The 13,973-nt window shown below is 44.1% G+C and overlaps 1 protein-coding gene across 3 annotated transcripts in view; it reads right to left on the bottom strand.

Moving 5' to 3' along the window:
- Positions 1–13,973, bottom strand: part of wdr12 (WD repeat domain 12) — a 43,452-nt gene that overhangs the window by 18,809 nt on the left and 10,670 nt on the right. For all 3 annotated transcript variants that reach the window (XR_011356483.1, XM_069934448.1, XM_069934447.1), the window contains 3 exons: positions 9,133–9,227; positions 8,845–8,951; positions 7,542–7,657 (listed from right to left, as the gene is read on the bottom strand). Coding sequence is in view for 2 of the 3 variants with exons in the window: in XM_069934448.1 (XP_069790549.1) it covers positions 7,542–7,657; positions 8,845–8,951; positions 9,133–9,227 (318 nt within the window). In the remaining variant the exon portion in view is untranslated. The remainder of the gene's footprint in view (positions 1–7,541; positions 7,658–8,844; positions 8,952–9,132; positions 9,228–13,973) is intronic.

Genomic DNA, 13,973 nt, shown 5'->3' with positions numbered 1-13,973 from the left:
TCTGGTAGGGAAAACCTTGTCCTGGGGGCAGATGTGATGGAGATGGAGGAATTGAGAAAAAGGAATGGAATCCTTTGTGCCATCTGTCCAATGGGTGATGAGTAGCAAATCTGTCATGTGTTGTGCCCTGCTTTCATCAATGAGTGTATGGTTTGGCTTCGTTTTCAATAAAACTGCAATTTAATTTGGACCTCTAGGCTTGTACTCAAATTAATCAAACAATTCTACATCCATAATAGCTTAAAAATGTTCCTTTCCTCACTAGATAACTTGCTCATGGCCTTTGCAGCAACATTGGAAGAGAGCATTGAATAGCCCCCTCCTCCCACAAAATGCACAGCATAAAACCAGGGCTCATTAAATGCCCAAACTCCTGAATTTGAGCATATGTCTACATATACTTACACTGCAGGCAAAAAAATTTTCTCGATTCCAAGATGTTCAACTACTCTGGCAAAACTCTTTCAAACTTTAATATTTGCTGCAGTTACTACCTTGGAAATAACAGGTTAGTGAAAGTGGCATTAAATTACACTCCTAAATTTCAAAGCACCTGAGCTTCCAGGAGAGGGCCTCGGTCAGGAGACAGCAAGAAACAGAGCTGATGTGTGTTGGGTATTTGGGTGAATATATAAGAAAGCAGGTCAAGAAGAGTGGTCATTTTGAAAGGGGTTGGTGTCTTGTGCGAGTGTTGCTGGTTGTCTAGGTACAAGCTTTGGTGAACCGGGGCTTCTGTGAAGACAGCAAAACCAAGCTAAGGTGAAAGTAAAGTTCTTAATCACCACTCCCAAAGTTACTTTCCTCAAACATTTTGGTCACGGCAGGTGAGCTTACATCTGTACCATGCTCAAACCTCTTGAGATAGTGTCAGGGGAGATGGCTCAAAAGAGAAAGGCAGCAGTAGCCAAAATCATTGCACTGTGGGTAACTGCTGCCCAGGAGGGCCGAAAAAAAAGTGGCAGAAAATATAGCAGCAGGGATTTCATTTTAAGGGGAATGGACAGGACTTTCTGTGCCACAAGCTGGGCTCCCAGATGGTGTGTTGCCTCCTGGATTAAAAGATCAGGAATGTTAAGAAGTGGTTACAGAGCATTCTGAAAGTGGAGGGTGAACAGCCATTCGTTGTGGTGCAAGTGGGTACCAATGATTAGGTTAAAAAAAACTGGATGAGGTCCTACAAGTAAAATTTCGAGAGCAAGAAAGCAAATCTTCAAAAATAGCAGTCTCAGGTTTACTAATAGTTAGCATGAATATCTGGCTCAAGCAGTGGTATAGGGAGGAGGCTTTCAGAGTCCTGAGGCATTGGAACAGTTCTCAGGAAGGTAGGACCAGTATAAACTGATCAATCCACACTTAAGCACAATTGGGATCAATGTATATTGGGAATTGTTTGCTGGTCCTGTTGGGGAAGGTTTAAATTAATATGCAGGGGATGGAATCCAGCCAGAATGACAGAGGGAAGCAATGAAGAGACCAAAGCAAAAGTTAAAATAAAGAAAAAGTGAGGTATGGAAAGGTCAAATGCAAAAGATTGTTAGATTCTAAAAGGAGAATGAATATAAGGGCACTTTATCTGAATGGCTGTAGCATTTGAATCAAGGTAAAGGTGGCACAAATTAGAACAAGGGAGTATGATTTAATGATAAATCATAATGGCCATTACTGAAATATGGTTGCAGAGTGGGGAAAATTTGGAATTAAATAGCCAAAGGTATCAGGTAATTCAGGATAGCCAGGAAGCAAAGGGAGGTCAGGATGAGATCAGGGTGATAGTGAGAGATGATACAAGATCTAAGGAGCAGAATGTTGAATCCATCTGAGTAGAGATTTAGAAATATCAAGGAGAAAAATAAGTCAATAGTGGGAGTTGTCTAGAGGCCACCAAATAATAACATTACCACGGCACAAGCAATAAACCACAAAACCATTGGAAGCAATGCAATAATGGAATGGCAGTTGACACAGTAGAATTGCACATAGATTGGGCGAATCAAATCAGGTTAGGCAGACTTGAGGGGGACTTCAAAGAATGCACGTGTTAGCTTTCTTGAGCACCACAGGAATTTACTAACCAATGTGTTATTTTAAAATCTGTTACAGTACTATAATTCAGGTGTAATGAATGAGTTAGGGATCATCTTAGAAAGATGATTTGAATTTCTCATACAGAATGAGCATGTGATAGCACGATCCAAAACCAATTATGCCTAAGCAAGGAAGACTACAATGGGACAGGAAACAAAGGCTAGATCACAGGACAGTTGAGGAACAGTAGATTTCAAACACATTTTTTCACTGTGCTCAAAAGTACAATCCAATTATGATAAAGCAACAATAAGGGTAGTGAGAGCCATCCTTCTATACAAAGGCACCAAACTAAAAGCTCATGTACACAAAGTTGCCAATGGTAGTGGGAAAATGGCCGACTGAGAAAACTTAAACAACAAAGGACCACTAATTAGGCAATAAAGAAAAGATAAATAATGAAAGCAAGCTTGCATACAGCATAAAAAAGTGGTTTTATAACTGTATAAAATTGAAAAGTGAAGCAAATATGCTGGCAGAACAGCAGGTTAGGCTGCATCCATGGAAGGCAATCAATAATCAATATTTTAAGCCATAATCCTTCATTAGGAATAGCAAGAAAAAGGGCAGGCACTCAAATAAAAAAAGTGGGGGGCAGGGGGAGCAGAATGAATCAGCAGGTGATAGGTGAATCCAAGAGGGAGGGGTAAGAAGTGGGGTAAAAACTTGGAGGTGGTAGGAGAGGCAGAGGCTGAGTGAGATGCACTTTGATAGGACAGTGGATCATAGAATAAAGGGAAGGGAAGGGGAGGCTGGAGAAACTGTGGGTGGCAGGCAGGTAGAGAGGGAAGGGGAAGATGAGGAAAAAAAGGAATGGGGCCAATGAGAGAAAGCAAAGGGGCTGGCCATCAGAAACTGGAGATTGACATTGATGCCACCTAGATGGAGATTGCCAAGACAGAATATAAGGTGTTCTGGTTTGCAAGTGACCCCAAACTGGCCATTTAGAAGGCCATGGACAGACAACGGGAAGGGAATTAAAGTGACTGGTCATTGACAGATCTTGGCTGTTGTGGCAGATGGAGTGAAGGTGCTGAATGAAGCGATCCTCCAACCTGCACCCAGTTTCCCCAATGTAGAGAAGTCACACTGGGAGCACCAGATGCAGTAGATGATCCCTACAGATTTATAGGTGAAGTATTGCCTTATTTGGTAGGACTATTCAGGACCATGAATGGTAGGGAGGAAGGTGTAGGTTCCAGTGTAGCACTTGGTGAGGTCACAGGGATAAATGGCAGGGCAGCAATTAGTCGGAAGGAATGAATGGACAAGGGAGTCGCAGAGAGAACTATCGTGCAGAAAGTAGAGGGGAGAAGGAAAGGATAAGATGAATCCTATCCGTGTTATGTTGGACGAAGGGGGTTCACCCAAGTGCTGTAAATGGAGGAGATGCAGGTGAGAGCTATGTTGATAGCACGAAGGGAAACGATGTTTATGGAAGGAGGATACCTCAGATGTCCCCCAATATAAAGTCTCACAGAGACAGAGGAACTGAGAGAAAGGAATTGCATCCTTTCAAGAGACTGGGTGGGAAAAGGTGTAGACTGGGTAACTTTGACAGTAGGTTTGCAAAGATGTCAGTAGTCTGTCTTCCAAGATAAAGTCAGAGGGATCGAAAAAGAGAGGTACAGAGATGGACCAACAGAATTTTGAGCGCAGGGTGGAAGGTGGCGGGGAAGCTGATAAAGTTGATGAGCTCATCATGGGTGCTAGATGCAGCACCAATGGGAGAAAGAGTTTGCAACATGGATTGTTCTACTTGGCCAAAAAGCTGGGGCCCATACAAGAACCCATGGCTAAACTTTTAAATTGGAGAAACTGGAAAGTGAGAGAAGTTGAATGAAAAGTTATTGAGGGCATCTATGAGTCCTGGCAGCCAGAAGAAGGTAGAGATAGAGGTGGAGGGGGACTGCTTTACTCAGGAAGAAGCAGAGAGCCTAACACCTTCCTTATGGGGATGTAAATATACAGGAATTGTATATTGTAAGGTAAAACATCATGAGATGGGAATGTGTAAGGAGTTACCCTGCCCTGTACAGGGCTGTAACAAGATGTAAATGCATCCTTGTACTTACAAGATAAGAGAGACATTGATGGATTGAGAGGCAGGAAGCTAGCAGGGAAAGGATAGCAACAGTTTTAGTCATTGGACAAGTAATGATATGATGATGTTCTAAGCACGTATCCAAGGGTATAAAAAATCACCATTTTGCTGATAACGGCAGAATGCATTCTCCGACTAACATGGTTGGTCGCAAGTGTTACAATCCGGTAATAAAGAACAAAGAACCCTGATTTCGACTCAGCCTGGTGTTTGTCTCACTCATTCATGAACAAAGCAAACCTAACAATTTCAATGGTGAAAATCAGGCGGTTTGGCAGAGGGAACAGAAAGCTGTCAAAGTGGTGGAGAGCACGAGGTGTGTTAGATTTTAAGTGGAAAAGAACTGGACCAAGGGGGACAAAATGGATTTGAGATGCAATGGTACAAATTCGGTGAGCCTGGAAGGTGGAAACAATAGGTCCACAGGGGCAGATGTGTTTGTGGATCTTGAGGAGGTTGAACCGAGTTGTGTGGGGTTGGTAAACAATGAGGTGGGTCACTGTGGAAGAGAGATCTCTGGAGGTCTTATGGCTCTTGGTGCGTTCTTGTTAAAGAGGTAAACAAAAGGAGCCACAGCAAAAAGTAGTCAGTGAGATAGACTACAACAGGACCACTCTTGTCTGCGGGTTTGATGGAGGTTGGGATTTGTGCCAAGAGGGTGGCAAGCAGTGTATTCAAAGGGCTCGAGGTTAGAATAGTGGAGGCAGTGGCAAAATTAAGGGTTGATGTCCCGTCAGCATTTGAAGATGAAAAGATCCAGTGTGGGCAAAAGGCCAGAACAGAATGTCAAAGATGAGGAAAAAAAAACAGGGATGGGAGTTGGGGTCACTGGCAAGGGGTGAAGAAGTTGTCAGGGAGATGGGGGCAGAGGGTATAAGAGCTCTGCATCAAAGCAGGAGCAGAACTCATTGAGTTCTGGATGATGCAGAAGGACAATGGTACAATGGTGATGCCTTTACTGAGGACTGTTTCAGAAAGGGGAAGGTCAGAGGGAAGAGGATGGGGCAGGAAGGGAATAAAGGAAGGGTAGGGGGGAGAGGGGAGGGTGGAGGTTGAAGGGTGGAGGAGGTGCGGGAAGAATGGAGGCAAAAGGGATCCAAGGAGGCCAGAAGGTGAAGAGGGTCTGAGTGTAGTGGGTCAAGGGGTTGGAGGGTTGGGAGAAAAGGGGGCCTCGGAGGGGGAGGCGTAAGGGAACAGGGATGGGTAGTGAATAGTAATAGAAAGGGGATGTGTAACCCAGTGGCCCCTGGACCTGATGGAATGCATCCTAGGGTACTGAAAAAATGGTGGAAGTTACGGTAAAGGTGTTTGTAATAATTTACCAAAATTCTCAAGGCCTTGGACATGTCTTAGTGGATTGGAAAACAGCAAATGTTATGCCACAGTTTACAAAAGGATGTAGGCAACAGGCAGGTGATTAGAGGCCAGTTAACTTGATGTCTGAAGTCAGGAAAGTGCCCAACAGTATCATTTATGTTTTTTATTAAACACACACGCAGCCACTATGTTCCAGGAAATGATTCCCAATTTCCTAGAACTCATTCCTGTTCCAACATTTTACCTCCTTGACCCTTAGTTATTTTCATAGATCACCTGCAGTCTAAACTGAACTGAAGAAGATTCGTGAACAGGTTAATGAATAGGATGTCCAGCCTCCTTAAATACCACACTTCAAGAACTCTGTCTAAACCCAAGGTGTGATATGGATATTTGGAGTTTTGTTCATTCCTGTGTGAACGGCCATTCCCGGAAGGTAGGGAGACACTTAGGAACAGAAAAATCACGTAAATTTCTAGGTAAAAAAAAACATGAGGATATATATAGCCAGACACCTGAATAGAAATGGTTGCATGGATTCAGGAAGGAAGGCAACATTTGACAAATTTACTGGAGTCATTTGAGGATATAATGAGTGCAGTGGAAAGAGGGGAACAGGAGGATGTTTCTACTTGTATTTCCAGAAGACGTTCAATAAGATGCCTCATAAAAGATGCTCAAAAGATAAGAATGCATGCAATTGAGCCTTATATTTGCATGAACAAAGGATAGATTAATCAATAGAAGAAAAGAATGGGGGTAAATAGGTGTTTCACTGGTTGGAAATCAGTGATGTGCAGAGTGCCACAGAGGCTTAGAGCAAGGCCTCCAATTGCACTGCATATATTAATAATTTGGAAGAGCAGGCTGAGTGTAGCCATGATCTTATAAAATGGCAAGGGTGGAGCAGACTTGATGGCCCAAATAGCCCACTCCTATTTCTATGGTGACAAAATCTTACTTACTTCTCAGCTCTTAAATGTAGTAAAGTATTTACCAATAAATATTTTGTTCTTAAAATTCAAGAGTTCCAACAGCTTATGAAATCAAACTAAATGTGGAAAGAATCTGTAATGTCCATTACATTATATAGACATAACCACAGGCCAGTCCGCTGCTCAGATGCAGAAGTACAAAACGATATTGTCACTTTTCTAAAATTTAGACATCCAGCGTGGTAACAGGCACTGTTCCCTCTAAGCTGTGCACCTGCGCGCACGCCCACGCAATTTGCACCCAACGCACAAAGAAAATTCATGTGCGCACAAAAGATCAGTTGCCTAAAATAATGTAGTCATTGATAATTATACTTATTGAAAATAATCTCTGAGCGAACGGTTTCTGTTAATTATTTAGTCAGTTTTAAAACAATCCAATACAGTTTTATTAGCCATGAGACAGGCTGTGCCAAAATTACCTTGGAACAATTGCAAGTTTACATCTGCACAAGCGTTCAGTGCGCTCATACTTTTGTCACAGGAGAAAAAATTTGCACCACATGAGATTTTTGCACACACTGACCACTAAAAATTAGAGGGAACATTGGTAACAGGCCCTTCCGGCCCACGAGCATATGCCACCCTCTTACAGCCAATTAACCAACAATGCCCGCACGTTTTGAATGGTGGGAGAAAACCTGAGCATCTGGAGGAAAACCAAGCAGTCTCAGAGAGAACAGACAAACCTCCTTATGGGGAGTGCTAGATTTGAACAGTGCTGTAAAAGTGTTGCGTTAACCACTGTGCTAACCGTGGCGCCCAACTCTTAAGTTTGACAGACTTAGAAGAATTTTATCAATCACAATATGGGCATCCAAAAACCTTAAGCTTTTACACATTCAAGGAGTCATAAGAAACTCCGCTCTATATGGATAGAGCCAAAGTTCTTCTATTTAAAAATGAACACAATGTTCTAACTTACTGATTGAGCTATGAAGGTAAAAAATTATCTGTGATCTCAAAGCCCAAATACACTCAAAATAGACAGAACTTAGTTGAACCCTCCCCTCCCTCTTGTGGCAAAACAAAGAACTTACCTTTCCTAACCCATGCTACATCTTTGACTACTTCAGTATGTCCAGAAAGAGCCACAAGTGGGGAGCCATCTAATGTCCAGATATGAGCAGCTTTATCATACGAACCTGTGAGAACCCTGCCAGAACACAAATTAACCGTATCACAAGCAACAAACTGATATAGGAGCACGGTGTGGTTGGAGAATACAAATAAACAATTAACATCAAGCAGCATTGACATGGACCACAGTGCAAATTGTACACAAAAGACGATCCTCCCATTACAGATGCATACCTTAAAAAGGAGTGCAAGGGAGGGTTCTGGGGAACTTATTTTGTGTAAAGGGATACCAGAGCTTTAGGTCATTACTTTTGCTGGATAAAGGTGGAGGTAAAGTGAGATGCTCCCGTTCCTGCAGGATAAGTCTGCTGGACAATGACCCTTTAATACCCAGGAGCAAACTACAACCTGACAAACAAAGATCCGATGATCCTCCTGAGGTTTGTCTGGAGGGATTTATGAGATCTAGGCCAGGCCACAAGCAACAAGAGGCTTGGCAACTGGGGAATGACTCATGAAGAGGGCAAGGCCTCAATCTTTGAGAGAACAAACAAATAGAGATCGGAGAACAGCAGGATCAGGCTGGGTCTGGAAATCAAGAGGGAATGTGCTTACCATAAAGGTTGCAAGTTAACAGGCAATTGAGATAGATGAAAAGCCTCTCAAAGGAGACTGAAGAAGGGGATCAAGATGAGGGAGGGACCTGAGGCCCAAGGCCCAAGAGAACTCGTTTAAGGAACCAATAGTCTAATATGTTCTATATTTCAGCAATGAAAAAAATGCAACAAAAAAGGTAGAGAATCATCAACAATCCAAAAATCATTCTATTGGCACTGATAGAAATCTAGTCCAAGCTATCTTGTCGAGCAGCCAATCTCAACCTTTTTGGGGGTATGACCCTAGGGCTCTGCTCAAAGTTTATCGACTCCCTTCCCTGCGAAGCTGCTAAGATTAGTTGGTTTCTTCCCTATGCCTCTTCTATATAAAAAAAAATGATTTTGGTCTGTGTCCCCCACCCCAGGGACAGTATTGCTCTGTTGAGAATGGTTGTTATAGAGAAAGATATTTTCTCCATTATTAGAGTCAAAGATCACACTATTCATTGCACCTAAACCATAACAATGTCTTGAAAATCTTTAATTAAAAAGGCAATAGTATAGATTCTCCATTAGCTTAAACTTAAAAAAGATTGTTTAAATCTTCAGCGCCATGTTTCAAATCCAGATTCTTACCAATCTCAATGCCAATTTGTTCTGTACTTACCAATCACCTTGTGCCTCGACAGCACTGACCCAGTCATCGTGGAACAAACATTCTTCTGGTTGAGGGGCACTGTACCGTTCAACATATTCAATCTCAACCACCTCTTCCTAGTATATTGGGGAGGAGGAGGTGGGGTGGGGGGGGGGGGAGAAAGTATCAGTGTTCTTCACAATTAAAAAAAAACCAAAAGAAAACCAAATACCAATTTTGTCAAATATTGTTGCCCTATAATTTAGTAGATGATTACTGCATTAATAAACTTCAGCAGGATGTTTTACGATGACTTACTGTTGAAATGTTCTCCAGTTCCATGTGCTTACCCAGCGGTACCCGCAGGAACTGGTCCCTGATGAGGAAATCAAAATCTGCATGCCTGTGATCAACTGCAAGAGAAGAAATTGGTGCTGATTAATTTTACACAATCCAACATTAAACCCGCATCGACATTTCCTCACCATGCACAACAACAGAAACACTTATCAGAAATCATAGCTACATATTTCTTGGTCCAAATCTCAGAGAATCATACAAGTCATTGCTGACCAAGTCATCTAAAAGTGCTGGTAAGGTCACTGAACTGGATATATTGTGGTGTGGTGGCCCTTCGCAGCTCCCCCACGGGGTTTCACAAAACGAAGAGCGAACGCGATGATCCAGCAGGCTGCATGAGGCTCGCAGCGCTGCCCTCCAATTGGCCACAACCAAAAGAGCTTAACTGGTCTATCAGGGAAAGTGGATCACAAACACACCAATCAGTGCTGAGAGAGTTTTGACCATGCCCCTCAGCTTGAGAATAAAACCAGGGCTGTGAGCCCAATAAAGTTGAGTGTGGTAACTACACCCAACTAGGGTTCATGACGTTCTTTCTGGGAACAGCATATTCTTTCTAAACTAACCTGCATTCAGCTATAACCTCTCCTGCGCTATAGGCTCCATAGAGCCATAGCTTGTAGTAGCTAGCTACAGTGGAATATTATAATGGACAGGCAGCATCCACCATCTGGTGACGCTGATGCACTCCTGTTCGGAGGACACACTACCTGCCAATCAAGGTCAAAGACTCACCCCAAGCCATCAAGGCGACCCTTTCAATTGGCCCACTTAAATCACCAGGTACCGCAGTACAGGCAGTCTGCCCAGACTCAGCCATGACCTTCACCCAATTGGACCAGGTGAATCACCTCGGCTGACCCCTGCTGAGCCCCTGCACTTGGCTTCAAGCCATTGACCACAACAGCCAAAAGGGCCCAGCCTGCCCCGAGTGATTGCCCCCAGTACTGCCTACAGAACTATAAAGGACCATGTGCCTCTTTGGACTCCTCATGGCATGTAAGTAGCACCTTTCACACTGGGTTGGGGTGAGTCCCGAGGTCAGGTAGCAAGAGCCATGTCCGTACTGGTCAAGGGGTGGGGGCATGTAGTATCACCTTGATCCCAACCGTTGAATGTGTGTGTTCATGTAATTTCCAGCAGTCTTCTGTCAGTTCTTCCCTCGTTATCCCTTGTGTACTGTGTGTATACAAGTTTGCCTAGCATATTGACCCTGTTGTCCCATTTGCATCCCCAAAATAAACCCATGCTTTGTACCTCAGCTTTAGTCTGGTTCTTAACCTGTTGGACCCACATGAACCTGAACAACAAATGGCCACACATCATGACATTTTTTTTTAATATATCTAATACACAAATGTGCTTTTTTTAACATTTCCTATACCAATCACCATTGAAATCATAGAAAATTAGCCAGCTCCTTTTCAATGTCAGGGCACTTTGGTCCTTCTTGCGAAATACTTTTTCCTTTTAAAATATTTTTATTGAGTTTAACATAACCATCCATGTACAAAATATTAAAAAAGCAAGGCAAAAATAATAACATATACATTCCATCCCTTAATATTATTTGTGATTATCTGTTAAAATAATTAATACATATAAATCAATTAATTACTATTACATCAAATCACAATACATCATAATAAGATCTAAAAAAAAGATAATTATAATTAAACCAACAAATCCACTTATCAAAAGAAAAAAAACCTCAAACTAAAACTAATCTACCCCCACCCTCTAATCAAGGTTACAAGAAAAATAGAAAATTGGATCAGGTCACGACCTCCAGAAGACAGACAGAACACCCCAGGAGCACACAAATCCTCAAACTGGCAAATCCTCACATTGTCAAACTGTCCGCACGGAGATGTGGACTGGCCCACAAAATGGCCAATGAACGCTGCAACCACATGGACTTGGCCGTTGTCCCAGGTGACCTCCCGCACGGCAGGAAGACAGTGAACTCTGGTGGGAATGCTGGCCAATCCCAGGCCAACACTCTGATGACACGGTGCCCTGACATCAGTGCTTGGGGCCCATAATGCCAGTGCAATGAACCAGCCTGGACTTCAAGGCTTTGGTGTGCGTGCTGTTCTTTTCCACACCCATGTAGCAGAAACAGTACTTTGGTGACCCCAATAGGTTTAACCGGCAGTTGGACCTGAAGATTACAAATCAGGTGGAGCCAGCGACCATCCACGTGGTCTCACTCAGGCTCCCAACATTTTGAGTGTTGCAGCCACACGTGTGGTTCGAGCAGGCTGAGGCTGAGTTTCAACTTCGATATATTGCCGATGACGGCACCTGCTATTTCAATGTCGTGAGTGCACTCAATCAAGACACAGTGCTGCTACGGCAGCATCCGGAGCAAGGCAAATACACGACTCTCAAAGAGCTGTTAATCTGCACTTTCGGGCTCTCCCAGCGCGAGCACGCAGACCAATTGCTGCGTATGGACAGACAGGGGACAGGGCCCCGTCCGCCCTAATGAGCGAGCTGCTTGCTTTGACCAAGGGCCACAAGCCTTGCCTGATCTTCAAGCAGATCTTTCTGGAGCAACTGCCCGAGGATATCCAATTCTTGCTCGCAGGTAAGGACTTCAGCAATGCCTGGAAGGTTGCGGCCCAGGTGGACATGCTGTGTAGAGCGAAGAAAGATACCAGCACCATTGTGGATCACATCAGTAAGCCCCACGAACAGCCGACTGCTAAACCAAGACCAGCGGAGAGGCAAGTTAATAACCCAGGACAATTTTCTGCTATTACGATCAGCAATGGGGTGCGGAGTCCTGTCGATGCCTCCCACCCCATGGGTTTCCGGGAAACGCACTGGCCAACTGTTGTTGATGGGTGCGGCGGTTGGTCCACGTGATAGCCTCCTCTACTTTTGGGATTCCTTGTCATGCAGGCGTTTCCTGGTCAATACTGACACCAAACTAAGCATCCTGCCCCCCAGAGGCCTTGACACTCACAATAAGCAGGACCCAGCACTGAGGGCAGCTAACAGCTCCTCCATACAAACTTTTGGTACCTGCATCATCCCCCTTCCGTTTGGCAACAGCCAGTTTACATGGACTTTCACCCTTGCGGCAGTGGCGCAACCACCTCTGGGGACCCAACTTCCTTCATGCCCACTTCTTGCTTGTAGACCTCAAGAGACAGTACCTTGTACACGCCTGAACTTTTCAAACTCGACCTCTGGGGGAAGCCAAACTACTTGCCCCCACCCCCCCCCCCCCCCAACCTACCTTGATTCTATAATGCTTTCCAATGAATTTTCCCACATCGTGGCAGAGTTCCCCTCAATAGTGGCACCACATTTCTCCATGGCCAAGTGAAAGTACGGAGTAAGATACTGAATTCTGACTGAGGGCCTCCTGCTCCGCGCCAGGGTGCATTAACTCCCTCCCAATAAGCTCAGCCTCATGAAGGAGGAGTTCAAGAAAATGGAGGAGATAGGGATCATGTGGTGCTCCAACAGTTCCTAGGCCTCCCCCCTCCACATGTTGCCAAAAACAGCTGATGGGGGGGGCACGCAGTGGAGGACATGTGATGATTACCGCCGCCACCTCAACAAGGCCACCACACCCAACAGATATCCCGAACCCCACATCCAAGAATTCATCGCCAACCTGAACAGGACACAGGCGTTTTTCAAGGGGTACCACCAAGTCCCAGTTCATCCCCAGGATGCCCCCAAGCCCATGATTATATCCCCCTTTGGCCTGTTTGAATTCCCACGCATGCCCTACTGGCTGAAAAACACGGCACAAACTTTTAGTGGCCGATGGACACTTTGGGCCTGGATGTAGTGCTGTAATGGAGGATTAAAACCATGTACCCAGATGCTTTTTGCTTATGTGGAACTGACGACACTGGGTCCACACGCAGGTCACCTTACTTTCAGAACTAGCAGATGTAATTAAACTCAGCCATGGGGACTTATCTGAAGATACACTTTGAAATGGAATTCCACTGTGAGGCCCAGGGAAAGCAGTTGTCAAATGCAACACTCTGAAATTGACGAATTGGTCACAACCTGTCTTGCTCGAGAAGTTTTAATAAGTCTTTGTATCTACGAGATAAACCAGGAAATAATAACATCCTGGTTCCATAATAATTAATCTTCTAAATTGTAGAATGTAATGTTCAGTTTTGATTTTGACTGACAAATATTAGAAGGAGTAGGCGCATGATTAATTGTTTTTGGGGTATATAAGCCTGTGGTCCTGCTGCTGAAGTTTAGATTCTCCGAGGGGTGGGAACACCCCTTGTCAAGAAGGAAGAACAGCCAGAGTCCGTGCAACGTCCCGGTCGGGGGAGGTGGAGAAGCTGCTACCAGCGCCCTGACAACCTACTACAAGTGTGCAGTCGTTGCCTCGCTTCGGCAGTTGGGACCAGTCCAAGCGTTGATAAGTATAGTTGGGAAGGGCTTGCATATTGTAGTGTGAAATCAGCTTTTGAATTAGTAATAAACATTTGTATAAACTGAACTGCTCTCGGTGTGTGTGTCTATTTTCTTTCGGTAGCTCAAACACTGTGACCAATCTAAAATGAACAAAATGAGAGGTATAAGTTTACCCAAGACAAGTGCATTCATCTATTCAGACAATATCCTTATCGCTTGTCCCAGCTGCAAAGACCATCTGAGACAACTGTGCACCCGGTTGAGAAAATTCAGCTTAACAATTAACCCCGCAAAGTGCCAATTCGGCCTGGACACTGTTCATTTTCTGGGGCACAGAATAATCAAAATAGGGCAACATCCTTCCCCGAAAAGGTTGCCAAGCAATGAAC

Source organism: Narcine bancroftii, chromosome 4 (genome assembly GCF_036971445.1).
Source record: "Narcine bancroftii isolate sNarBan1 chromosome 4, sNarBan1.hap1, whole genome shotgun sequence".
Taxonomy (NCBI): Eukaryota; Metazoa; Chordata; class Chondrichthyes; order Torpediniformes; family Narcinidae; genus Narcine; species Narcine bancroftii.
The sequence above is the reverse complement of the archived record's forward strand: the minus strand, read 5'-3'. Positions and strand labels throughout refer to the sequence as shown.